Source organism: Cannabis sativa, chromosome 6 (genome assembly GCF_029168945.1).
Source record: "Cannabis sativa cultivar Pink pepper isolate KNU-18-1 chromosome 6, ASM2916894v1, whole genome shotgun sequence".
In the NCBI taxonomy this organism is placed as follows: Eukaryota; Viridiplantae; Streptophyta; class Magnoliopsida; order Rosales; family Cannabaceae; genus Cannabis; species Cannabis sativa.
In genome coordinates this window covers 60,810,530-60,837,988 of record NC_083606.1, presented here as the reverse complement: position 1 = coordinate 60,837,988, position 27,459 = coordinate 60,810,530, and the positions used below count along the sequence as shown (strand labels likewise).

General features: G+C 36.8%; 1 protein-coding gene and 2 pseudogenes across 7 annotated transcripts; 2 read left to right on the top strand and 1 right to left on the bottom strand.

The window, feature by feature from the left end:
* The first annotated feature begins 1,515 nt into the window (after positions 1 to 1,515).
* LOC115724782 (uncharacterized) lies at positions 1,516 to 21,430 on the top strand. 7 transcript variants are annotated; one of them, XR_009688449.1, is made up of 10 exons: positions 1,516 to 2,481; positions 2,603 to 2,707; positions 2,886 to 2,970; positions 3,177 to 3,224; positions 3,617 to 3,682; positions 3,924 to 4,027; positions 4,813 to 5,042; positions 5,235 to 5,287; positions 5,374 to 5,514; positions 20,487 to 21,429. XR_009688449.1 is itself a non-coding variant. In XM_030654128.2 (5 exons), the coding sequence occupies exons 2-5, from the start codon at positions 2,471 to 2,473 to the stop codon at positions 4,040 to 4,042; spliced, it is 321 nt and encodes a 106-aa protein (XP_030509988.1). In that variant the 5' UTR covers positions 1,516 to 2,014; positions 2,411 to 2,470; the 3' UTR covers positions 4,043 to 4,806. The 7 variants fall into 7 exon arrangements, 2 of the variants coding, with proteins under 2 accessions (XP_030509988.1, XP_060973325.1); XR_009688448.1 differs by having other exon boundaries at positions 1,517 to 2,481; positions 3,597 to 3,682; XR_009688451.1 differs by lacking the exon at positions 3,177 to 3,224.
* Positions 16,192 to 17,003, bottom strand: LOC115695351 (protein kinase PINOID-like; annotated as a pseudogene).
* A 2,488-nt stretch (positions 21,431 to 23,918) lies between the features above and the next one.
* LOC115695350 (protein kinase PINOID-like) lies at positions 23,919 to 26,589 on the top strand (annotated as a pseudogene).
* The last annotated feature ends 870 nt before the right edge of the window (positions 26,590 to 27,459 follow it).

Here is a 27,459-nt window from a genome sequence, read left to right as displayed (position 1 = left end):
GGTAGTTGATGGGAGCGATACAAGCATTTGGAATGACCCATGGGTTATTCATGGCAGGGATTTTTACCCTAAGCCCAAACACAACTACCAGGGAACACCTGAATTTGTGTCGGATCTGCTTCTACCTGGCGGGAATTGGGACATCCAGAAGCTCAATGATCTCTTTCACAGGGAAACAGTTAATAGTATCTTGAGGAGCGGTAAACCGAGTGGTCAGGGTAGGGATAGATGGATCTGGACTAAGAACTTTATTAATGGTCGATTCTCTACCAAATCGGCCTATCTTATCCAAGCTATGAGACGGGCTCCGTTGTGTAATGTAGCTCCGAACCTTTGGAACAAGCTGTGGAGTTCAAAAGTTCTGGAGCGTCACAAAGTCCTTTGGTGGAGTATCCTCTCGAATGCGCTACCTGTTAGGGCTATCCTTTCTAAGAGAATGGTTATTGATGAAACCACCTGCCCCTTTTGTGGTAATGGTGATGAAACTATGGAGCATTTATTTCTCTATTGCGATATGGCGTCTCACCTTTGGAGATCTTCCCCTTGGGGAGTTATGCCTGTTGTGGAATCTGGGACCCGTATGTGGGACTGGGTTAGTTTTCTTTGGAACCTTAGGACCAGAGGAGTGGATACAGATGGTTTATTCCTTTATGCTTCTATCGTGGTTGACACGATTTGGAGGACTCGAAACGACAAGGTTCATAATAACAATATGGGTAGCTTGAAACATTATATTGACTCTATAAATTATTGTTACGCTGATTATGGATCCAGTTTGCTCAAGTCTCGACAGGTTGCTGATACTTTGGGTTGGTCCCTCCCGCCTCAGGATTGGGTCAAGATCAACTGCGATGTCAGAGTCGGGGTGGAATCCATGTGTGTGGTGGCAATTGCCAGAGATCATACGGAGTCAATTTTGTGGGTGGCGACTAACAAGCTTCACTTCACAGACTCTCTTATCGGGGAAGCGGTGGCTTGTATGTTAGCTTTGGAGACGGCGACCACAATGCATCACCCTTTTGTTATGGTGGAGAATGATTCTAAGATGGTGATCAAGAACCTAAAGGGTGACGAATCCTTTTGGCAGCTTGAGAACTACGCAAGACAATGCAAGCATCTCTCTACTTTTTTCACTTGCTGTAATTTTTCTTATATTTCTAGAAACTGTAATTTCGCGGCCCACAATGTGGCTAAGTGGGCGGTTGCCAACAATATTTATGGTATGGTAGAAGTCTCTACTATTCCAAGTAATATTTTCTGTAATAACCGTGAGGTCTGACTATTCATTTCCTTTTAATATATATACACTTTATTTTCAAAAAAAAAAAAAAAAAAAAAAAAAAAGCCATATATCTTTGATTTGTCACTAATCAGAGTACGATTTTTCATTGCAATTATTATCTTTCCCAGAGCTCACTTTTGTGTGCCCATGCTTGTTCGAAAAGATTGCACTTTATTTGTGATGTCATATCTAAGTACCTAAATAATGATATTGTCTGGGTTTTGTTTTTCTACATTTAATGTCAGACACTGAATTTTCTTGCACCAAGTTGGTTAAGTAAATGACAGTGATCATTATCTGTTTGCTATGTTATTACATGAAAAACTCCATTTAAAGCTGGAATTTACGCATGTGATTTGTTGTAATTAGACCACAGGCTAGAGGAAAAGAAAGTTGACTGACAAAAGGGTCTTGATTAAGTTTTCTTTTTTGTCATCTTTCACATAATAATGCAATTTTTTTTTCATCAATATGGACAAACGTGCACTTGTAACCAAAGTTAAAGGTGATGAAACCATCAGAAAAATCCCAGCGAACCCTTTTGATCTCTCTCTCTCCTTTCTCTATTGTTTACTCTCTTCTCTGTATATCATGTTCTTTACCATCCAATCCAAAGATGAAACTTATATCTTCTTATGGCTTTTGCTTTACCATCTAAAGATATGTAATATATGCATACGATTAATTGCTCAGCTTTACTGTTTAATTACTTGCTTGTGCAACTGTGTTTGGGTTAGTGCTGTCCTCATTTTCATTATATAATGGGATACATCATTTTATGCTTAACTCAACTCTTAAATCGAAAATCTTAAGGTAATAAAAACCATAGGGGAAATAATCATCTGGGGTTGTCAGAAAAATGAGCAAGCTTGATTTTTTTTCGTTCTCTTTTGGGTTTCTTTGGTGATTAGTAGTGATGTCGTTTGTTGTAGTTATGTGAAATACGACACTGAAAGTGTTGTCGTTGAATGTTCATTTAGTTCCTTCCTCATTGTCATGACGATGTGGGTTGGGATCCAGTAACAGCATTCAAGTATTATTGTCACTTAACTTACCATTGATTCTTATAATATTTGACAGTAATTTTTGTTACTGACAAATCATTGCTCAAACCATCATTCTGTATAGGCTAATCATGTGGACAATGGGTGATGATTTTCAGTATCAGTACGGAAAAGTTGATTCACTATGTCAACAAGGTAAAATAAATGAAGTTGGCTTGGCTGTGCCTGTAATAATTCTCATCTGTTGTAAATTTTCATTGTTGTTCATGCACAATTCTTAGTTATAACTTGCATTTGAGCTGTTTAAATTTATCAGGACGGACAGGTGGGTTAATGTGATGTATTCAACACCATCTAAGTGCAGGGATGCAAAATCTGCAGCAAATGAGACTTGGCCATTGAAAACTGATGACTATTTTCCGTAAGTATCTCTTGTTGTTGTGCTTTTTCTTTTTCTAATTCTTTTATTAACAAGGCTTTCTTTTCTTCGATTACAGTTATGCAGATAGCAAAAATATTTTTTGAGATTTCCTTACCCTTTAATGGATACACACCATATGTTGAGATTTTTTATGAGTCATTTTCTTAAACTATTTCAGGTTTTTGTGGCATATAAACCCTCTTGGTTGCTCGGTCTTCATTGTACTCTCTTAAATGTGGTCTGAGAATCATAATTTTCTACAGGTTAATGATGTTAATCTTGTTGTTCAAGATTACTTTCTTCATGAAAAGAAAACAAAACTGGCTTTATAAAAGAATCAAAGAAAAATGAAAGACAATTATAATGCAATTTTCTGGTCTTGGAAACTATAAAACCATACACAAAGTTTAATTTTCTTTATAAGCCTTCATTTGGTAACCATAGCACTTTTCGGTTTATGTCATGTTAGATTACAAGGCTTTACAAGGACAAAGAACATGCTGAAGTTGAATTCACAGTGAGTTACAAACAAACAAACCATCTTTTTTTTTTTTGAGACTTAGTAGACTTGAGTGTGCATATAGTTGGTTTTGGTGAAGAAGATAATGGAAAGAATGAGAAGCTAGGAGAGGCACTTGCTAGTTGTTAACAACAATTAATGACAATATCTAGTCACATTGTTCATGTTCCACCCACGTTCTGTTAGCAGTTTACCATTGCCATCCATCTTTAGTTGTTAACTTCCATATTTGCAATGTGTACTCGCTGTAATGTTCATATGGACACAATGTACACATGACACGACATCTCTGGCCACCTGCCTTCTCTTATTTCTCATTTCTCCTCTCTAACCTTTTATCATTGGTGACTCTCTCTCTTTTGCTCTCAGTCTCTGCGTGTCTTCTACAGATGGTGGAATGCGGCTTGGGGACATTGGCAAAAATCTGCTCATCAAGCAGCAATACATCTTGAGGAGTGAGATTAGTCATTTTAATGTGTTTCAGAGTTTTTTTCTGTCTCAAATATTGAGAATCTAGTTGAAAATTTGTTTGTGCAGTGACTAATTGTCTATATATATTATTTTGTGAATTTGTATTGTATTCCTTATTTATTTGTGTTTTTTTTTTTTTAATTTGAATTATTAAAAACGATATGTTGTTAGAGACAAATATTCTACATGTAAAGCTGACATTATTCCATTTCGCTTCTTATCAAGGTAAAGAAGTAATTTTTTATTGTCAAGAGAGACTTTCTGCTGCAACGAGGCACGCAGAATCGGTTGCAGTGCTTACTCATGAACTTGGAAAGAAATTTCTTGAGGTTTGTTTAAGTTAAGACAAATTTGTAAGTATGAAAATGATTATCAGTATTAGTTACATGTTATGTATGTAAACTTACAAGTTTTTCATGTGTAAGTATTTTGGTTCATTGTGTATAAACAAACTATTACAGTATAAAGTTATCTACATGAATTACACGTACAATCAACGTGAGTTTGCATACATGTTTTAAAATTAACCATACTTGTCCTTTGCTTTTGGTACTTGGTAGTTACTAAATACTGACATTTCATGCCCTGGAAGCCCTATATGTTTTTGTTTTAAGTATGAACACCGTTAATGTTAGGTATAATCTTCTTCTGTTATTTCCAACTTTTACTTATTTATAAATCTGTTTATGCCTTAATAATTTTGATTAAATAACGAATTGTAGTTCTTTCATTGAAGCTACACATTGAAAAAGAAGAGATAGATTGTTTAATTTTTTTTGACCTCTCTTTCTCTATCTAGTACATGCTCTCCTGGCAATGGAGTTCAATGAATTCTTTCTCCAAGGATCTTGAGGTTGCATTTCGTAATTTTAATACATTGTTCCAAATATATTAAGTTGGAAATTTTCTTTGCAAAATTCTAGCTCACATCCAATAAGATTATTTCTATGTGTATATACACTCAATAAGTGGAACATCTAAGACAGCTTAATATGTACTGGGAAAAAGTCTTTTTCCATGTACATTTTCTGTTAGGGCATCTTAATATAGGATGTTTCATTGTTTCTTAATTTTTTTTTTTTTTGAAATGAAATGTTTCTTAATTTACTTGCAGGAGAGTTGACTTTCCACCATTGAGAAACCTTGCTGCTAAGATAAACGAGACATTTGGTCTTAACTTCAAAGAGATGGCACATTGTTTAGATCTTAATAAATAAAGTATTTTATTAATTGAGTTTCCTTTTGCCCACTTACCTATTTGTTTAATTTTTTCTTCTTCTTCTTCCCAAAGGAGTACGACATGGACTATGACTAGTTTGGTATACTGATAAAAGAAAATCTCAGGTAGCATGCAAATTTAAAGTTTTGTATGTTTCTTCATAGCATATAATGAAAGATGTTATTATGATTTCAATTGTCGAAAAACCCTTTTGATATTGGTGTTTACCTTGTTCTTTCTTCTATTAATCACTTGCAAATATCCAACTCTTAAATGATCACATTAGTTGACATATTCGTTCGGTTTTATGACAACAGACAAACGGAAGAGCTTAAAGTTTTTAAGCTCACACCACCATCAATTCAGAGGGGTATATGCTTCTCACTAAATGTTGAGATTTTTATTAATGAAATGAATATACTTTATTCTCACTGTAATCAAAATTGTTCTTTCTAGGAACGCTTCGTTTCAACTATACTCTATCTTGTTTCTCTACAAGACCTTACATGTTGCCTCTTTAGGGTTGCCTCTTTAGGGTGGTCAATGACGTAAGGATAAGCATGTAGTGGTGGAGGAATGTGACGGCGTTAAGGCACGGTAAGAAAATGTTAATATCAAAACTATTTGTTGTCTTGATTTTGCACAATGCGAAAAAGGTTTGAAATGCATTACTAACCCACCAATACTTTATTTTAACTATATTTTTTTTTTTAAAATGACATTATTTATTTTATTGAAACTTTAATAAGATAGTACATCATACAATAAAAATCAATGTATGTATACAATCATCTACATAAAGTTGTCAATATTTATAGGGTTGGACAAGATTTAATCCGATTTAATTGAACCGAACTAATCTAATTACAAAAAATTTGATATCCAATTACAATTGGTTTGGCTTGGATGTCAAATATTGGATGTCTTATATGATTGGATCGGCTATTAGATGTTAATCTCAAAATTCATTAGGTTTTCAATATTAATAAGGTTTTGTATTATTTTTTTCTTTCATATTTTCAAGTTTATATGAAAAATTTGGTGTAATTGAATATCCAATTTCAAAACCTATCCAAATTAAATTAGTAATTAGATAAGATTATATTGAATTTTGAGGTCTAATTGGACTAGATCGGATGATGAATTTCTAAATCCAATTACTAATTGGATTGGATCGGATGAGGAGAAAAACATTGAATTAGATCAGATATCTAGTCCTAGATACTTAATGTCATTCTAGTATATTTATATTTGGGTATGCTTAATTTTAATGGGTATTATTTATATGGGTATTTTATTCTTGACCATTGGATCAAATATCTAATGGTAGATATTTATAGTCATTAATTAAATATTAAAAAATTAATATTTCCTATTTTGGTATTCTCTATATTCCTAAAATGCATAAAACTATTAATAGAAATAAAAAATTTATACATAGAATTGTTATTTAAAAAATAAACACACTAAAAAAAACTAACAAATTATTTTTTTAATAAAAATCATTTTAAAGATTAAAAAGAAAAAAAAGTGCATATATATCTTTTTATTAAATTTCTTCAAACTAGAATTCTAAATTGCATTATTGAGAAAAAAAAAAAAAATAAATAATTTTAAACTTTAAGCTTTAATACACATAAAATGTATAAGATTTTTTTTAAACCTAAAATCTTTAATTTCATAATAATTAACAATCATTTATATGTTTTTATTTTTTTAAAATACTTGAGGTTAGGGGTGTTCACAAAGTATCCAATCCAATCCAATCCGCACGATCCAATCCAATCCAATCCGCAAAATGCGGATATCCGCACTTGTGCGGATTGGATTGGATTGAAAAATCTAAAATCCGCACTTGTGCGGATTGGATGTTGTTTGACCTCAAAAAGTAACCGATCCAATCCAATCCGCACTTAATTATATATATTTTTAAAAAATTATAGTATGTAATATATATTAATTAAAAAAAGACACAAACTTCTAATTTCTTAATCTTTTTTAGTAATATATTGAGTTGGTGCATTTTATTTATTTTGTAATAAAAACACAAGAAAAATAATTTTTATTCACATAGACACATACACATAAAGTTTAAATATGTATAAACTAGCTTATTTATTTTAGTAATTAGATACATATATATTTTAGTGTAAATCTAAAGATCAGTATATATATATTGATATATATATGTATATTGGTTTAATTTGTATATAAATAGAGATGGAAATAGATTATTATTGGAGATTAAGAAACAATAGTCTTTTTTTATTTTTTTTTCAATGAAATGTTAAATAATTTATTATTAAAAAAATAACCGATCCAATCCGCACTATTGCGGATTGGATTGGATTGGATTTAAACTCTTATGGGGATCGGATTGGATCCAAAATATAAAATCCGCACTTAGTGCGGATTGGATGTTGTTTGACCAAAAAAGTGCGGATTGGATCGGATGAACACCCCTACTTGAGGTTACCAAAACCTATAAGAACAAAATCAATGAAGAAAATTTTAACGAAAAAAATGAATGAAGAAAAAAAATGTCATAAACATTATTGAATAATGGCAGTTGCCAACACAAGAATTTCAACACAAAAAATTATACTTGACCCCTAGACAAGATTATCATCTTCCAATCCTAAGAATATAAATAATGAACAACACCTCATTAGTTATTTTAGGAGAATGATGCATGGTAATGTCAAAAAAATCATTAGATGATAATAATATTTCTCTAACAATGATACCCTAATTACCAGGAGTAAGCGCTAGAGCTTGTTTCCAATATTCGGCAGCTTGATCGAACCAAGCCTTCGCAATTTCTGAATCTCCTTGCCGAATGGCTTGTTCTCCCCTTAAGAGTATGAATAATATTAAGACAATTAGATTCCACAATTAAGCTCTTATTCTCCTAATAAAAAATAATACATTAATATACATGTAAATGATTCTTAGTTTTACAATAATAAATTATTAATAAACTCACAATTTCATAAAATAATAAAGTAGTAATTTCAATTAATTTTTAAAAATAATTTATAATTTTTTCAAACTATTGGTTGTAATTATTATTTTCAATTTTGTAAAACATAATTGTTGGAAACTTACCATAAAAGATTATTAGATTGTTTACCTTATTAATTTTTTTTAGTGCCCATCAATGGGTATTACCCATTAAGAAGTCTTCCATTTATATATATAGATAAAACAAAATTGAACATATGTGATTTTTTTTGGATCGATGAAATAAATGTGGTGATATTTTATGAAACTAATTCTATTTTTTCATAAAACTTAATTGATATTGAATTTATGATCTCTTTGGGTCATATTTATTTTTCATAGATTATATATTATGTCCAAAAAAAAATATGCATTAGCTATTTTCTTTCTTGACAATTCTCATTTTTTAAAATGTAAAAAAAAGTGTTACTAAATAAAATCTTAAGATGGCAAAATAAATTTAACATATGTAATTGTTGACCGAGATTTTCGGCAACTAATAAATATTATAAAATTACCGAGCTGTAAGAAAGTGAGAGAATGATTTTTACGTGGTTGGGGCGTTAATGAGCCTTAGTCCACGAGTCTTTGTTATTTATGGATGTATTTACTACAGAGAATATACTTGGGAGAATTTCACCCTTATAAAGACAGAGAATGTTCTTGGTGAGTATTTACTCTACTTGCTCATATGCAGCCCAAGATTCTCGATCCCATTTAATGAGCTTTGAGGGGGTATTTATAGTGTTTTTGGTAGGGAGATCCCTAGAATTGTCCTTACAAGTGTATCTGTAAGTATCCATAAAGTTGGGTATTCCTAATGAATATACCATGGGTAATGCATGGTCAAATCCCTAGGTGCTGTAGGGTTTTTATGTGGAATGTCCTTATTGCCTTTTGATTGACGTGACTCTTCACAGTGTAGCCGTCGCTAGACTTAAATGATCATTACTGCGCCGCTGCTGGTTGGAGGTTGTGTCGTCAGACTTTATTGCGTGTAGCAGTCCCAACACGCTTCCTCCCATGCGGCATTTAATGCGACTTGATTGCTCAGGAGAAACCTGACACCTTGCGGAGATGCCTTAGCGTTATATGAGCTTCCGGGAGCATATTGAGTTCCATGTGCCTTCTCCGGGACCTACTTCCTGGACGTTACCGTATGGCATAAAGACTTAGCAAATATTGTGAATTGCTTGATCCACGTGTCCCTGTCTGATTGGTCCACGTATATTGGGCAAAAGTAGGGGCAACATTTACCCCCAAGCCTTGTTTATTTGAAAAATGAAACAAGACTTGTTCAAGTGCCTCCGGTTGACTCCTCGGTTTCCTGGCACGAGCTTTAAGCGCGTGAGGGTGTATTTAATGATGGCTTTAAATGCAGCGATTCACTTTTTGCAGGGGTCGATTCGTTTCACGCCCATTGATTGATACGGGGCATTAATGGTGTCAGACGGATACTCAAGAGTTTCCACCGCCTTTATTGTAAATCAATCTGGTCCGTTGATCTTCGAGTATTTGAATCGTGCGCTTCCCTCACCGTTCGATTGGTAGGTGATGACGCCTGTTCCTCATGCATCTTTGCCTATAAAAGCCACCACCTTTTCTTCATTTCGGTTACTTCCCATTTCTTGCCAACTTTGCTCAAATTTCCTAGAGAGAAAATTCTCAGACCTAGAACAAGGCCTTTAAACACTTTGCAATTTTTCCAATTCTTCTTCGCTCGTTGCTACCAGTCCTTCTTGTCTTTACTCGACTCGCAGCAGGACCCCCAGTTCAACACTTCATCGTAAGTTTTTTGCATCCTTTGTCATTATTGAATGGCATGCTATTACTTATCTGTTTGTTCTTTTCTGGGTTTACATTCGAAGTTTCTGGGCATGCAAGTGTTTAAACCCTTCTTACAGTCTGTTTGAGTTTACTGCTCTAGTGATAGGATTGATATTGTCACGCCTCTGTTGTTATTATTTTCTTTGTAGAAGGTCATACGTCCTTCGTATAATGGTTGCTTAGTGCATAGGACAGACTCTTTTCTTTCTGTTTTCTTTATCGCGCAAAGCCGTTTTCTGTGAATTCATTGCACCCGACTCTTGTCCAGGGAATCCTTCCAGGGTTTCATGTGTGACACGTGTCCGGAGGGGGCCTCTTTCCAGCGGTTAGGGGACCCCCATTCCCTTTTTCTTAATTTAGGGTTTGGTATGGGGCCTAACTGCTGGAATTTTACTCTTTTTACAGAATAGAAAAATGTCTGCTTCTGTCTCAAAGTCATCAAAGAAAAGTGGTAAGCGCATGGCTACCCTTGAGGAGGTCTCCCTGGGACCCGTTGCCCAGGAGGGGTATAAGTCCCGGGCGGTCGGATGGGAGGCGGCTGAGCTTTACTCCACCCTGACCTGTCCCCATCAATTGGAGAACATTGTGGAGGTTGCTGGAATCAAGCCTTCCACCTCAGGGACCTACCATCGGCCACCCCGCGACGCGGAGACGCTCAACCACAACTACGGCGGCTTCGGGGCCTGGAGCCAAACCCATCTGATAGCCGGGGCCATGCTTCCTCTTCAGGATTATTTTGTTAATTTTCTAGTTTTTGTCGGCCTTGCGCCATACCAACTCATTCCCCAAGCATACCGCCTGCTTTCAGGCTTATTTAATTTTTATTTATACCGCCCGGGGATGGGGATCTCCCCGCCCGGCGGAAATTTTGTATTTTTATGAACTTGTTTCTGTCCCCAAGAAGGGGGACAAACTTAAGGACGATTTTTATGGGTTCCGGGCCCACCCTGCTAACGAAGGGGTGGTCCCGTATAACAGGCAGACTCACGTTAAGGAGTATCGCCATCGTTTTTTCTTCTCCTCCGGATTCCGGGCAGTGGACCATCCGGAGCTCCTTACTGAGTGGGTTAGGATTCCTCCATGTTTCGCCCCAGGAGGCCTTTAAACATCCGGTTAACCATTCTTTGATAGGTTGCTTCGGCGTTTTTCAGTCCGAAGGGCGTGACTAAGTAACAGTATACCCCCTTATCGGTCCTAAAGCTAGTGCACTCCTGGTCTGCCGTATGCATTTTTATTTGATTGTACCCAGCATAGGCGTCCATGAAGGATAGCAGTTTGAATCCAGAAGTGGCATCTACCATCTGGTCGATCCTGGGCAGCGGGAAGCAGTCCTTCGGACAAGCTTTGTTTAGATCGGTGAAATCTATACAAACTCGCCAAGTTCCGTTCGGCTTGGGCACCAGGACCGGATTGGCCAGCCACTCCGGATAGTATACGTCGCGGATCATGCCGTTAGTCCAAAGTTTGTCCACCTCTTTCTCTAGAGCTTCGGCTTTCACCGAGTCGAGCGGGCGTCACTTTTGCTCGACGGGGGGCATGTGCGGATTGACGTTGAGTACGTGGGTGATGACATGAGGGCTTATGCCAGTCATGTCTTCTTGGCGCCATGCAAAGATGTCGATGGCGCCCTTCAGTGTTTTCATTATTTTTTCTTTTTCCTCCGGATCTAGGTTCTTACCTAGCCGGAGTACTTTGGTGGAGTCGAGGTCGCACACTGATACTTCCTCGACGTCCTCCATTGGTTCCACAATTCTTTCGGACCCCACACGGGGGTCCAACTCATCCTCTTCAGCCACTTCTGGCTCAGCTGACTCCCGAACCATTAGCACGGGCAGGTGGGTTGCGACATTGTAACATTGTCTTGCTTCCCCCTGGTTTCCCCTCACAGTTCCGATTCTGGCCTCCCGGGTAGGGAACTTCAGGCACAGGTGCCAAATCGATGTGACTGCGCCAAAGTCTACCAAGGCCGGTCGGCCGAGGATCGCGTTGTAGGCTGTCGGACAGTCCACCACTACGAAGGTGTAGTATTTAAACGTGCTCTGGGGGGTGTCCGGGCACAAGGTGACTGGGAGCCTTACTTTTCCCATTGGGATAAGTGTTGTCCCGTTAAACCCTGTGAGCTGGGACCCACTGGGTGAGAGGTCCCGGTCCGTCAAGCCTATCGCGGTGAAGGCTTCCTTGAAGAGTAGGTTCACGGAACTGCCATTGTCAATTAAGACTCTAGCCACCACTTTATTCGCGATGGGGGTCTCTATGACCAATGGGTAATGATGAGGGAAGCGCACTGTCTTGGCGTCTTCTTCCGTGAACATGATGGGTTGGTCCATCAACCGGGGCCTTTGAGCTGGGAGTTGAGTAACTTCCCAAACCTCACTGTGTTTCGCGGCCCTTGCGTATCGCTTAAGCTCCTTGCGAGTAGTTCCTCCGATATGGGGACCTCCAGAGATCATAGCTACCTTCCCATTAGGCCGGGGCGGCAGATCGAGGATATGCTGGGCGTCGCCCGTGGGAGCAGCTGGAGCCAATACCCCTGCTGTACCCCCCGGTGTTCCCTGAGGCATACCCGAAGTCGCCTGGCCCGGATTGAGGTGGGGCAACCTATTTTTGATCCACTCGTAGAGGTGGCCTAATCGGATTAGATTTTCAATCTCATCCTTGAGATTTTTACATTCATTGGTGCTATGACCGATGTCGTTCTGGTACTCGCATCTCTTGCTCGGATCTCTATGGGAGCTATCTTTGTACAACGGTTGTGGTCTCCGGTAGTGTGTATTTTGCCTAGTAGCAAAGTACACACGCTCTTGGGAGTCCGACAACTCCGTGTATTGAGTATACTGGGGGGTGTACCCCCTTTTCTGGCGCTTCTCTCCCGTCCGGGTGCTGCCCTTGGAGGATCTTTTACTCCTCGAACCCTGGGAAGGGCCTGCCAGACTAGCAGCCGGAGTAGAGTGTGAAGGAGCTTGTCCATTCACTCTGGACGGGTTGCCAAAATGGGATGATGCTGGTGCCAAAGCTTGGCCCTGGCTATATTCGGGGGTAGCAGAGAATTGTATGCCACTTGCTTGTGGAGTGGCGGTCGGGGCAGTACCCGAGGGCGATACTCTGGGCATGTACCCTGCTATCCCGGTGGGATAGTATCCTTCGTAAGCCACGATTTGGGCTTCTTCGAGGTTGATATATTTTTGGACTCTCTTCTGGAAGTCCTGAAGGCTAGCAGCTCCTTCTTGCTGCAGTTCATTCCAGAAAGGAGTCCCAGTGCGGATGCCTGCTTGGAGAAGTGCAAGCTGTTGTCCGTCGTCAACTTTCTTGGTTTTCGAGGCTTCCTCTCGGAACCTTTCTTGCGGCGACAAACTGTCTTTGGAAGTTGGTCTGTAGTTTGTTCCAACAGCCCACGGATCCCAGTTCCAGTTTTTTGAACCATTCCTCCGCGGACCCACTTAGGGTAAGTGGGAAGCATAGACATTTGGCGTCATTGCTGACCCTCATGACCGTCATGACATGGTTGAACCGTGACAAGTGGTCGCTAGGATCGGAGTTCCCGGTATAAGCTGCCATTTCGGGCATCTTGAAGTTCTTAGGGAGCTCCGCCTCTAAGATGTGCTTAGCACAGGGCTCTCGATCCTCGCTATCTGAGTCGGAGTCATCTCCTTTCTGTCTCCGGAGACTCGAGCGATGTCTTTTCGAAGTATGGCGAGTTCCACCATAATTCCTTCGTTTAACGTACCCGTGGAGACCGCAGGTCCGTATCTTTTTTGGTCAAGGTGATCTCGGAGATCACCTTGGTTCCCATTGATTTGATTTCTCAAATGAACGGGAGGACACCTCTGTCCTCTTCTCCCTCTACCCCCGGGTTCTTGGTGCACGGAAACGCTTTTTGGGGTTTGCCCCTCTGCGGACCTTTCCCTTTAGGGAAATCTGAGCGGACCTTTCACGGATCCTGCGCCTTTTTCTTTCGCCCTGGGGTAGAAGTAGGGTTTTTTGTTTGGTTCCCTTCAGCAGGGTACCTTATAGGGCTAGGCTCCCTAGATTTCTGCTGTTGGGAACTAGGCGAAGACGTCGCTGGCTCCTTGTCAAGTCCAGCGGTCATTGCCTTGGGGTGTACGTGAATGCCAGCTGCCTCCATGGCTTTTTGCATGGCCAGCATTACTTCTTGCATTTTCTGGTTTTGCGCTTTCTGAGCTTCGATCTCGGCTTCGTGATCGATAGCTTTTTGTCTGAGAAGCACCAGTTCTGAGTAACTACCTTCGTCATAGGCATACTCGTCGAGGTTTCCCTCGTAGTCATCATCGGGGATTATTTCCTCTTCCTCGGACCTCTCTGCTGCTCTTGAGGCTACGTCTTCCTCATTCGGGTCTTGAGCGACTTCAAGAGGGCGAGGCTGGCGAGTACTTCTAGTCTCCACCATGTTTGTGAAGTCAAGTGTTCGTTTATAATGGCTTTCTTCAACTCTCAATGAAAGCACCAAAATGTTGACCGAGATTTTTGGCAACTAATAAATAGTATAAAATTACCGAGCTGTAAGAAAGTGAGAGATGGATTTTTACGTGGTTGGGGCGTTAATGAGCCTTAGTCCACGAGACTTTGTTATTTATGGATGTATTTAATACAGAGAATATACTTGGGAGAATTTCACCCTTATAAATACAAAGAATGTTCTTGGTGAGTATTTACTCTACTTGCTCATATGCAGCCCAAGATTCTCGATCCCATTTAATGAGCTTTGAGGGGGTATTTATAGTGTTTTTGGTGGGGAGATCCCTAGAATTGTCCTTACAAGTGTATCTGTAAGTATCCATAAAGTTGGGTATTCCCAATGAATATACCATGGGTAATGCATGGTCAAATCCCTAGGTGCTGTAGGGTTTTTATGTGGAATGTCCTTATTGCCTTTTGATTGACGTGACTCTTCACAGTGTAGCCGTCGCTAGACTTAAATGATCATTACTGTGCCGCTGCTGGTTGGAGGTTGTGCCGTCAGACTTTATTGCGTGTAGCAGTCCCAACACGCTTCCTCCCATGCGGCATTTAATGCAACTTGATTGCTCAGGAGAAACTTGACACCTCGCGGAGATGCCTTAGCGTTATATGAGCTTCCGGGAGCATATTGAGTTCCATGTGCCTTCTCCGGGACCTACTTCCTGGACGTTACCTTATGGCATAAAGACTTAGCAAATATTGTGAATTGCTTGATCCACGTGTCCCTGTCTGATTGGTCCACGTATATTGGGCAAAATTAGGGGCAACAATAATATATTCATTCACTATCTCCTCTTATACCCTATTCACTAACTATATATTCTTCACTCTATCTTCTTCGTCTCCCTACAAAAGTAGTTAGGAAACTTTATGAAGCTTTCATTAAAGCCACGTGCGTCTCAAATTTTACCTACTCTCCCATTCAATCCGACACTTGGATATTTGGCCTGGCGTTCGACCACTCCAAGTTCCTTAAAAAAATTGGCGCGGACAATATTAGCAAGGTTTACACATGCAAACTACTTAATTCGAATACTTCTTATTACTACGCCATGAAAGTTGTGAACAAGAAAATTTTAGCATTGAAGGAAAATGTTAACAAGGCGGAAGCGAAGAGAAAATCTTGAAAATACTTGATCACCTGTTTCTTTAGACTCTCTTCGCTGAGTTCGAAGACTCATATTTTTGTATATAGTGATGGAGTACTGCTCCGATGGTGATCTTAACTTTTTTTGCCATAAATAACCTCAGAAACGGTTTTCGCTTAACTTTACAAGATAATTTGTTAATTAGGAAACTCTGATAATTTTTGTTGTATATTTTATTTCATGCATATTTTTTATTTACAGATTTTACGCTGCTAAAGGTCTAGTAGCCTTGAAGTATGTTCACATGTTGGAATCATCTACATTGATTTAAAACCGAAAAATACACTCATCAAGTCAGTCAATCACATTATGCTCACTGATTTCGACCTTTCACTTTACTCGGACACAATCCCAGGCATTGTTGAATCACTTGAATCATCACCTGACTCATTCTCCTTTATTTGATTCTCCAACTGGCTCTTTTATTCGTGCCAAGTCAAGACCCATAAGGCTGCTAATTGGCTCTTTGTGGTCGAGTCGGTAAGGATCAGGTCTTCGTCTACTGTCGATACAAACGAGTACATTTCACATGAGACGGCTAAGGATAAGTCTCACGACAACAAGATGAACTGGTGGACATATGGTCTCTTCATCTACGAAATAATTTACGATCGTACACTGTTCGAGGCCAAGTCCCACAAGACAATTATCTCAAACATTATCAATTTGCCACTAGCCTTCCCCACCCTGACGCTATCATGCGAGCTTGAGTTTCACGGGAGGGATTTGAATACTGGATTTCTTAACAAAGACCTATTTAAACGTCTCGGGGCCAAATGTAGAGTTGTCGGGGTTAAGAAGCACCCATTCTTTAAGGATCTCAATTTAGCCTTGACGAGGTCTTCGCTGCCGCCAAGGCCAAATTGAGTCCCTTGAAGAAGGGATGCTTCTTGACCTCAGCAGCTCCGCGTTTGCCCTCGAGATGCTTGGTCGAGTCTTTGTCAAGCAACCCAGTAGTTAACTCCCTTGCGTGAAGCTCAAGCTCGCATGATAGCGTCAAGGTGGGGAAGGCTAGTAGCATATTGATAATGTTTGAGCTCGTTGTCTTGTGGGATTGAGCTACTAACAGTGTACGACCGTAAATCATTTCATAGATAAAGACACCATATGCCTACCAGTCTCGTGGGACTTATCCTTAGCCATCTTAGGCGAAATGTACTCGTGTATACCGACAATGAACGAAAACCTAGTCGTCACCGACTCGACTACAAAGAGCTGGTTAGCAGCATTAAGTGTCTCAACTAGGCCCGAACAGAAGACACGGTTGAAGAAGAAAGAAAATAAGGATGAGCCAGGTGATGATTCAGGTGATTCGACAACGATTTGGATTGTGTCCAAGCAAAGGGAAAGGTTGAACTCGGTGAGCATAATGTGTTCGCCTGACTTGTTGAGCATTTTTTTTTCAGTTTTAAAGCTTTGTAGATAATTCCCAACATGTGAAGATATTTCAAGGATACTAGAATTTCGACGGCGTAAAATCTACAAATAAAAAATATGCATAAAAATCAAATAAAAAATAAAAGTTATTTGAGTTTTCTAGTTAATAAATTACCTTGCAGAGTTGACCGAAAATTGTTTGCGAGGTTGTTTGTGGCGAAGAGAGTTAAGATCACCACCGGAGCAGTACTCCATCACTATATACGAGAAATGCAAGTCTTCGAACTCATTGGAGAAAGTCAAAAGTAATAGGTGATCAAGCATTTTCATGATTTTTCACTCCGTTTCTGCTTTGTTAACCTTCTCCTTCAACGCTAAAATTTTCTTGTTTACAACTTTCGTGTCGTAGTAACAAGTATTACTCGAGTTAAGTAGTCTGCATAGGTAGACCTTGTTGATGTCGCCCATGCTAATTTCTTTGAGGATCTTGAAGTGGTCATATGCCAGGCTAGATTACGAGTGGCAGACCGGATGGCGGAGTAGGCAAAATTGAAGGATGCGTGTGGCTTTAATGAGAGCTCCATGAGTTTCTTAACTATTTTTGTAGGGAGAAGAAAAATATAAAGTGAAGAGGATATAATTAGTGATTAGGATATAAGAGGAGAGAGTGGAAACATCAATTACATATATTACATTTTTTTTTTTGCCAACTTAGTAAAATAATGTATTTTCTAACCTTTTTTTTTTTATTTTAAAAAATAGAATTTAAAAAAAAATAGCTAATGCATATTTTTTTGAACATATTGTATATGAAAAATAAGTATGACTTAAAGATCATAAATTCAATATCAATATGGGAAGTGAGATTAGTTTCATAGAATCTTAGTACATTTACTTCATTGATTTATAAAAAAAGCAATTAGATATGCTTATTTTTTGTTATCTATAAATACTAGAATGACATTAACTATCGATAAGTTTATTTAGATGATATATATATTTATTGATTTTTATTGTATGAAGTACTATATCATTAAAGATTTAATTAAGTATATAATGTCCTTTAAGAAGAAAAATAGTTAAAATGAAGTATTAGTGTCAAATATTCTTATTAGGTAAATATTCTTTTACGATATATATTTCCATCTCTCAGAAGTAATGGACGACAATGATATTATACCAAATGAAGTTGTTTTGTGCCTCCTAGGATTTAGGGAATCAATATGATTCTATCTCCGTTTATTCCGTTTGTAGAAAGGAAGAATCCTAAAGAATTGATCTTTCGTTTAGTTGAATCTCTCTTTGATTGATCAATATGTGATATTCTGAATCCTCGTTACTATTGGAATCAAATGATATCTGGATCTATCAGATGATCCTTTCAATTGGCTATAATTCGTTAATTGAACGAAACTAGATCTTGTGGAATCATATTGAATATTTGACAAAATATTTTGTACCTTACTAAAATATTGATCATTGTTTTCCAACCACACATTGTCTAATCAAATAACCTAATCAAGGCCAAATTGGGACCTTTAGAAAAAAAGGTTCTTCTTAACCTCAGCAGCTCCACGTCTAATCTCGAGATGCTTGGTCGGGGCCTTGTTAAGCAACCCACTAATCAACTCTCTTGTATGAAGCTCAAGCTCGCATGGTAGCATCAGAGTGGAAAATACTTATGGCATATTGATAATGTTTGAGATTGTTGTCTTGTGGGATTGAGTTGCGAACAATGCATTGTTGGAATTTTATTTTACCAGGATCTTAGATCTACTCACAAGTATGTTGTTTAAGCACCCTAAATATGAACTTTCTAAAACGATAAATTAAACACATATAAAGTTAAGAAAACCTTACATTGATGCAGCGAAATTAATGTCTCCTTCCACTCAGATCTCTAACCCTTGTATCCTTCCTGTAGCAGAGTATAATCAAGATCTGAGCCCGAATGTCCTTCTTCTTCAAGTTTGATCCTTCACAGTCTTCCAATCTATGATTGAGTTACTGCTTGCTGTGTGTGGGCACTTACTCTTTCATTAGGGTCGCGAAATTGATGAAGAGAAAAGAGAAGGATGATTTCGGCCAGGTATAGAAAGTAGGGAAGGCTCAGTTTTTCTGTAGAGAGAAATTTCTGTCAGATAACTAATGAAAGCATGTCAAAGCATGTAATTTGACTGAGCCAACACTTTCTATTTATAGGCAACTACTAGGTTTAGGTTAGGAATTATTTGACATTAAAATAATGAAAATATTAATTTGAAACTCCACAATTAGTGGCCGGCCATGGTGTGTTAGTGGGCCCCACTTGATTTTGCAGTTTTATCAAATTTTATTTCTATTTTCTCAAAAACGCCAATTTTCCAATTCTAACCTTTTAAATGGCAAAACTAATTATTTAATAACTAAAATAGATTATTAAATAATATTTTCATTTAATTTAATTATTAACTAGACATATAAAGTCCATTAATAAATAAATAAACCTATAATTTCTTTTCTTTACAATTTCACCCCTAAATAGTGAAAATTCATAAAATTAGACATAGTCTAACTTTAGAATTATAATTGATCAATCACGAATCAATTAATGAGTCTTACAAGCAGAATGTTCTCAACTAGAATGGGGACCATGGATCTATATGCTGAGCTTCCAATAAGTGAACCAAATTTACCAAGTAAATTCCTACTTATTAATTCTTCGTTGAATCCACTCTTAGAACTTAGAATTGCACTCTCAGACTTATATAGAGCATATTATATGTTTCACGATATCAATATGCTATCTCATTTAACCATTGTTATAATCTTATTGTGATTTAAAGATCCTCTATATAGATGATCTACATCGAGATGGGATTTCTTTACCGTTCTCACCCCTCAATGTATTTTGCCCCTTAAAACACTTAGCTACCTGTAAATGGTGTTTAGTGATCTAATAATTAGTCAGTTAAACAAGAGCTCATCCATTTACTTCTATTTGCTAAGCTCGAAGGGAATCATCACTTGACTTCTATACACCAGTAGAAGTTATAGATTCCATATTTACGTTCAGCACTCCCACTCAATCATACTATCATGTTCCCAAAATATACGTATCACCCTGACCTAAAAGTAGGCTTAACTAATAAATCAAAGAACATGAATAGCACTCCTGAGTTGAGCCTAAGCATATCAGGATTTAGATTCTTTTAATCTTAAGATCAACTACTGATATTGACTTGGAAAGATATATATAACGGTAAGTTTGTAATATCTTAACTTAGTTGCAATATCGGTCCAGTCCAATGTATACTCCATACATTCGAAACTAGTATACTTTACTAATGTCCTGGAAAGAACATAACACTTACTCCAAGTGTAAGTATACATCATCGCTGATTATCACATTAGTGTAAATTCAATAACACTGATGAAACAGGGACCAAGTCTTTTGATTCATATGATCACAATCACATTCCACTGTGTTGACGATACTGTAATTGTGAACAAACATGTGATCTGGATTTAACTGATTTTGTGTATAATAGTAATAAACATATTAAACCATTAGCATGTAAAATTCATGCAAACATCAATCACTTCAAATTTCTTATATTGATAACTAATCAGATTGTAAAGAGTTTTATTTAGGGCATAAAACCCAACATGCATGACCATAGATCATTTTGTAGATAAAGACACTATACGCCCAACAGTCCACAACATTGCTGTAATACTTATCCTTAGCAATTTCAGGCGAAATGTACTTGGTTGTACCGACAGTGGACGACAACCTGGCTATCACCAGCTCAGCTACAAAGAACCGATTAGCAGCCTTAAGTTTCACGACTCTTCTTAAATTGAAGAGCTAGTTGGAGAACCAAGAAAACAAAGATGAGTCAGTTGATGATTCAGGTGATTCAACAATGACTGAGATTGTGTCCGAGCAAAGTGAAAGGTCAAACTCAGTGAGCATAATGTGATTGTCCGACTTGACGAGTATGTTTTTCAATTTTAAATCTTTGTGATGATTCCTAACATGTAAAGATACTCTAAGACTATTAGAACTTCGACGAATTAAATTATGTAAATACAAATATGCATGAAAATCAAATGAAAACAAATTTTATTGGAGTTGTTTATGTTGGAATTATTTTACCAGGATCTAGATTTACTACCAAGTATGTTTGATTAACATCCTAATATGAATTCTAAAACAATGAAATAAACACATAAGAGTTTAAGAAAACTTTACATTGGGTGCAGCGGAATATAATGACTCTTTCCATTCAGATCTCTAGCCCTTGATTCCTTTCTGTAGCAAAGCATAATCAAGATCTGAATTTGGATCTCCTTCTCTCCTTCTTTGATGCTGATTTTTCACAGTCTTACATACTATGATTAAGGTACCACTTGATGTGTGTGCTCCTAATATCAATACCTCAATCATAGTGAGGAAGATCGTGAAGAAAGATCATCAGCAAAGGAGATTCAGCATCAAGGATTCAGAGAAAGAGATCCAGGTTCAGATCTTGATAATACTCTGCTACAGAAAGGATTCAAGGGTTAGAGATCTGAACGGAATGAGTCATTTAATTCTGCTGCACCCAATGTAAGGTTTCTTAAACTTTATATGTGTTTAATTTATCGTTTTAGAAAGTTCTTATTTAGGATGTTAATAAACATACTTGTGAGTAGATCTAAGATCCTGGTAAAATAATTTCCAACAGACCATGGGTCCATATAACCGAGCTTCCAATAAGTCAAACCGAATTTACCAAGTAAATTTCCTAACTTATTAATTCCTTATTGAATCCACTCTTAGAACTTGGAATTGCACTCTCAGTCATATAGAACGCTCTATATGTTCCACGATATAAATGCGTCATTAGTTATCTATTGTTATAATCCTAATGTGATCAATGATCCTCTATATAGATGATTTACACCGTAAAGGGATTAAATTACCGTAACACCCTACAATGTATTTTATCCTTAAAACACTTAACCCTGTATAATGATATTTCAACTAAGTGAAATGAGTACTCCACCATTTATTTTCGTTTGGTTAAGCTCGAAGGAAATCATCCTTTACTTTCTATTCGCCAGATAGAAGCTATCGATTCCATATTTATGTTAGCGCTCCCACTCAATTGCACTACTGTGTTCCCAAAATATACGTATCACTCTTAAGAACACGAATAACACTCTTAATATTGAACCTAATCATATCAGGATTAAGATCATTTGATCTAGGATCAACAAGTGATATTGAATTGAATAGATATTACGGTAAATTCTAATATATCTAATCAAAGTTCAATATCGGTCCCTTCCGATGTATACTCCATACATCCGATACTGGTAAACTTTGCCAATGTCCTGGAAAGGACATAACACTTTTCCAAGGTGTAAGAATACATATCGCTGATTGTACCATGTCAGTCTAAATCCAGTGTTCTGACAAATCAGGGAATAAACTTTCGAACATATAATTAAGATTATATTCCACTGTGCTTACAACACTATAATCTTTAACAAATTCATATGTTCTGGACTTAAATAGAATTCATACATTATATATATAATCATGAAATAAATCATGTGAATCATGCAACATAAAATGTTATTTCTGATCTTTATTAATAAGTAAATCTCATTATATTGAAATGGATTTTATTTAGGGCACAAAACTCAACATTTTAGTTAATAAATTACCTTGCAGAATTGAGCAAAAACCGTTTTCGAGATTGTTTATAGCGAAAATAGTTAAGATTTGGGATGTTTATTGAATCACATCTAATATTTTTAAGCCTATCCATATTTGATCCAATTACATAACGGATGTAAGATTTTACAAACTGATTCGATCAAATTCATTTCAATCATACAATCTATCAAATATCCAAAAGATGTTGGATTAGATCGGTTCTATCCATTAGATGTATTTCATGTATGTCTATTGTATTCCTTCAGGTTTATCTAATATTTTAGATCTATTATGTTTTAGATCGGATCATATCTATCCAATATTTTAGATCAAGTATTCATTATATTGGAGTGGATTGTCCTTTCTAGGAACGTTTCGTTTCAACTATACTCTATCTTATTTCTCTACAAGACCTTACAGGCTTGGTCGATGAGGTAAGGATAAGCATGTAGTGGTGGAGGAATGTGGGGCGTTAAGGCACAGTAGGAAAATATTAATATCAAAACTATTTGTTGCCTTGGTCTTGCATAGTACGAAAAAGGTTTGAAATGCATTACAAACCCACCAATACTTTATTTTAACTATTTTTTTTAAATGACATTAATTTCATTGAAATTTTAATAATATAGTAATAAAATCAATATATATGCACAATCATCTACATAAAATAGTTAATATTTATAGGGCTGGATGAGATTCAATTCGATTTAGTTGAACCGAACTAATCTAATTACAAAAATTAGATATCCAATTACAATTACTTTGACTTGGATGTCTAATTGAATTGGATCGGCTATTAGATGTTAATCTCAAAATTCATCAGGTTCTCAATATTAATAATATTTTGTATTATTTTTTTCTTTCCTATTTTTAAGTTTATATAAAAAATTTGTGTGTAATTGGATATTTAATTACAAAACCAATCCAAACCAAATTAGTAATTAGATAGGAGTAAATTGAATTTTGAGATCTAATTGGATTAGATCGGATGATTAATTTTTAATTTTTAATTACTAATTGGATTGAATCGGATAAAAATAAAAATATTAAATTAGATCAGATGTTTAGTCCTAGAAACTTAATGTCATTCTAGTGTATTTATATATAATTATATATATAGATAAGAAAAATTAAACATGTGATTTTTTTTTTTTGGATCGGTAAAATATATGTAACGATATTTTATGAAACTAATCATACTTTTTCATAAAACTAAATTGATATTGAATTTATGATCTCTTGGCTAATACTTATTTTTCATAGATTATATATTATGTCCAAGAAAATATGCGCTAGCTATTTTTTTTTTTATAACAATTCTCATTATTTTTAAATGTAAAAGAAAGTGTTAGTAAATAGATTCTTAACTTATTAAAATAAATTTAATACATGTAATATATGCATTTACTTTCTCCTCTTATACCCTATTCACTAACTATATCTTCTTCGTCTCCCTACAAAAGTAGTTAGGAAACCTTATGGAGCTTTCATTAAAGCCACATACATCTCAGATTTCACCTACTCTACCATTCTCTGATACTCGGGTATCTGGCCTAACATTCGACCACTCTAAGTTCTTCAAAGAAATTGGCGCGGGCGACATCGGTAAGGTCTACACATGCAAAGTACTTGACTCGAGTACTTCTTATTACTACGCCATGAAAGTTGTGAACAAGAAGTGAAAATGTAAAAAAGTGAAAACAAAGAGAAAATCTTGAAAATACTTGATCTTTTGTTTTTTTTAGACTCTCTTCGTTGAGTTCGAAGACTCATATTTTTTGTATATAGTGGTGGAGTACTGTTCTGATGGTGATCTTAACTCATTTTGCCATAAACAACCTCAAAAATGGTTTCTACTTAACTCTACAAGATAATTTGTTAACTAGGAAACTCTAATATTTTTTATTTTTTATTTTATTTCATGCATTTTTTTATTTAAAGATTTTACGCTGCTAAAGTTCTAGTAGCCTTAAAGTATCTTCACATGTTGGAATCATCTACATAGATTTAAAACCGAAAAACACACTCATCAAGTTAGTCAGTCACATTATGCTCACTGACTTCGACCTTTCACTTTATTCGTACACAATCCCAGGCATTGTTGAATCGCTTGAATCATCACCTGACTCATTCTCATTTTTTTGCTTCTCCAACTAGCGGTTCTATTTGTGTCAAGTCAAGACACTTAAGGCTGCTAATTGGCTCTTTGTAGTTGAGTCGGTAAAGATTAGGTCGTCGTCCACTGTCGATACACACGAGTACATTTCACCTGAGATGGCTAACGATAAGTCCCATGGCAACAAGATGGACTAGTGGACATATGGTATCTTCATCAACGAAATAATCTACGGTCGTACACCGTTTGCGGCTTAGTCCCACAAGACAATTATCTCAAACATTATAAATATGCCACTACCCTTCCCTACCCTGACGCTATCAAGCGAGCTTGAGTTTCACGGGAGGGAGTTGAATACTGGATTGCTTGACAAGGACCTGACCAAGCGTCTCAGGGCCAAACGCGGAGCTACTGAGGTTAAGAAGCACCCATTCTTTAAGGATCTCAATTTAGCCTTGACGAGGTCTTCGCCACTGCCAAAGCCAAATTGAGTCCCTTGAAGAAGGGATGCTTCTTAACATCAGCAGCTCTACGTTTGGCCTCGAGACACTTGGTCGAGTCCTTGTCAAGCAACCCAGTAGTCAACTCCCTTGCGTGAAGCTCAAGCTCGCATGACAGGGTCAAGGTGGGGAAGGCTAGTAGCATATTGATAATGTTTGAGATCGTTGTCTTGTGGGATTGAGCTGGGAATAGTGTTCGAACGTAAATCATTTCATAGATAAAGACACCATGTGCCTACCAGTCTCGTGGGAATTATCCTTAGCCATCTTAGGCGAAATGTACCTGTGTGTACCGACAATGGACGACAACCTGGTCGTCACCGACTTGGCCACAAAGAGCTGGTTAGCAGCATAAAGTGTCTTAACTAGGCGCGAACAAAAGAGACGGTTGAAGAAGAAAGAAAATTAGGATGATTCTGGTGATTCGACAACGATTTGGATTGTGTCCAAGCAAAGTGAAAGGTCGAACTCAGTGAGCATAATGTGTTCGTCTGACTTGTCGAGTATGTTTTTAAGTTTTAAAGCTCTGTAGATGATTCTTAACATATGAAGATATTCCAAAGCTACTAGAACTTCAGCGGCGTAAAATCTACAAATCAAAAATATGCATGAAAATCAAATAAAAAACAAAAATTATTGGAGTTTTCTAGTTAATAATTTACCTTGCAGAGTTACGCGAAAATTGTTTGCGATGTTGTTTATGGCAAAGAAAGTTAAGATCACCACCGGAGCAGTACTCCATCACTATATACGAGAAATAAAGGTCTTCGAATTCAGTGGAGAGAGTCAAAACTAATAGGTGATCAAGCGTTTTCAAGATTTTTTACTCCATTTCTGCTTTGTTAACCTTCTCCTTCAACGTTTAAATTTTCTTGTTTACAACTTTCGTGTCGTAGTAACAAGTAGTACTCGAGTAAGTAGTCTGCATAGGTAGTGTAAAGACCGCTTAGTTATTTTGGAAATTAGCAGTTAATCACGTTTAATTATGAAAATTATTTATAGCCATTTAAATAATTATTATACTGTTATTTTTGAATTCAGAGATTCATTTTTATGTCATGTAATAGTTTTCATAATTTTGCATTCCAGTGCCCGGTATTTTGGAACTCGGTGTTTGGCTCAGTAAAATCAAAACTTAGTATGTTAGTAGTTTGGGACGGTTTATTAGACATTGGGAATGTCGGGAATGGCCGGGAATTTAGAATTTCCCAAAAATACCCCTTTAGTGTTATTTATGTGATTTTGGTGTGGAGGGGCAAAATGGTCTTTTTGCCCCATTATTATTTTGTCTTCTAGTAATTTTAATAATTGAAAAATATATGTGTAATTGGTTATTATTTGGCTGAAAGTAAATGTATTAAGTGCCTTAAAATTCCATTTTATTCATATTTTCAACACTTAGAAAAAAATAGAAAAATTTCAAAAGCTCTCTCTCTCTTTTCCTCTTTCTCTTTTTCGGCCACTTGAAGCAGCAAGAAAAGTGGAGTTTTCTCTTCATTTTCAAGTGATTTTCAGCAAGTTAAAGTGATTCTAGTAGAGGTATTTCTTTGTCTAGTTTTCTTACTTTGTTTTCTTGAAATTTTTGATGAAAAATATGAGTAATGCATGATGATTTTGATGATGTTGCTGCTGTTAATTGTTGTTGTTGTTTCCATGATTAAAATGTTGATTTAAATAGGTTTAATTAGGTTGAATTGCATGCTAGTTATTCTTGCTCTAGTTGGATAGATTTCTTGTTATAAAGTTTGGTTTTCAAAGAGAAATTGTGTGAATTTGTGGCTGTAGTGTTTGCATGAATTAGGGTTAGTTTTCTGCAGTGTTATTATGCTTGAATATGAGTTTGAATCATGATTTGGATGCATGTTAGTTGTTTTTAACCAAGTTTGAGTTTAGAACTCAAAGCTTGGGCTTTAATGGTGAATTTCGTTTCTGTACTTTCTGGGTGGATTTGATGCTTTAGAAATGTTCTAGGGGAGGTATAGAATAGGTCTTGAGGTTTTGGTATGGTTTGGAGTTGATTTGAGCAAAGTGTGAAATTTTGAAAATCTGCCTGCGAGGAACCGGAATTCCGGTTGTGCCTCCGGAATTCCGGATGGGGTTCTGAAATTTCCCAGAACCGGAATTCCGGTTGGGCAACCGGTCTACCAGTTGGGGAAAATTCAGGACCCCTAGTTTTCCTCGATTTTATGTTTTTGGGGGTATTGCCATGTTTTTTATCGATAGGAAAACTTTTAGTTCCTAGTTTAAGTCCCCGGGAAGTGATTTAGCGTATCACTTACAGTGTTGTGATTTTTATGGTTTAGGAGCCTGTAATCCGCCGCGCAGATAGTTCCAGTCAGGTTGACCGGCACACTTGAATTCGGAATCCAGGTAAGATTAGTATAACAGTATGCATATGTAGAT

Bases quoted from the DNA above. Each gene is read 5' to 3' on its own strand.
- LOC115724782 (XM_030654128.2), top strand. The intron at 2,708-3,596 runs GTAAGTATCTCT...TTTTGCTCTCAG, and splicing joins AAAACTGATGACTATTTTCC to TCTCTGCGTGTCTTCTACAG. The intron at 3,683-3,923 runs GTGAGATTAGTC...CTTCTTATCAAG, and splicing joins GCAGCAATACATCTTGAGGA to GTAAAGAAGTAATTTTTTAT.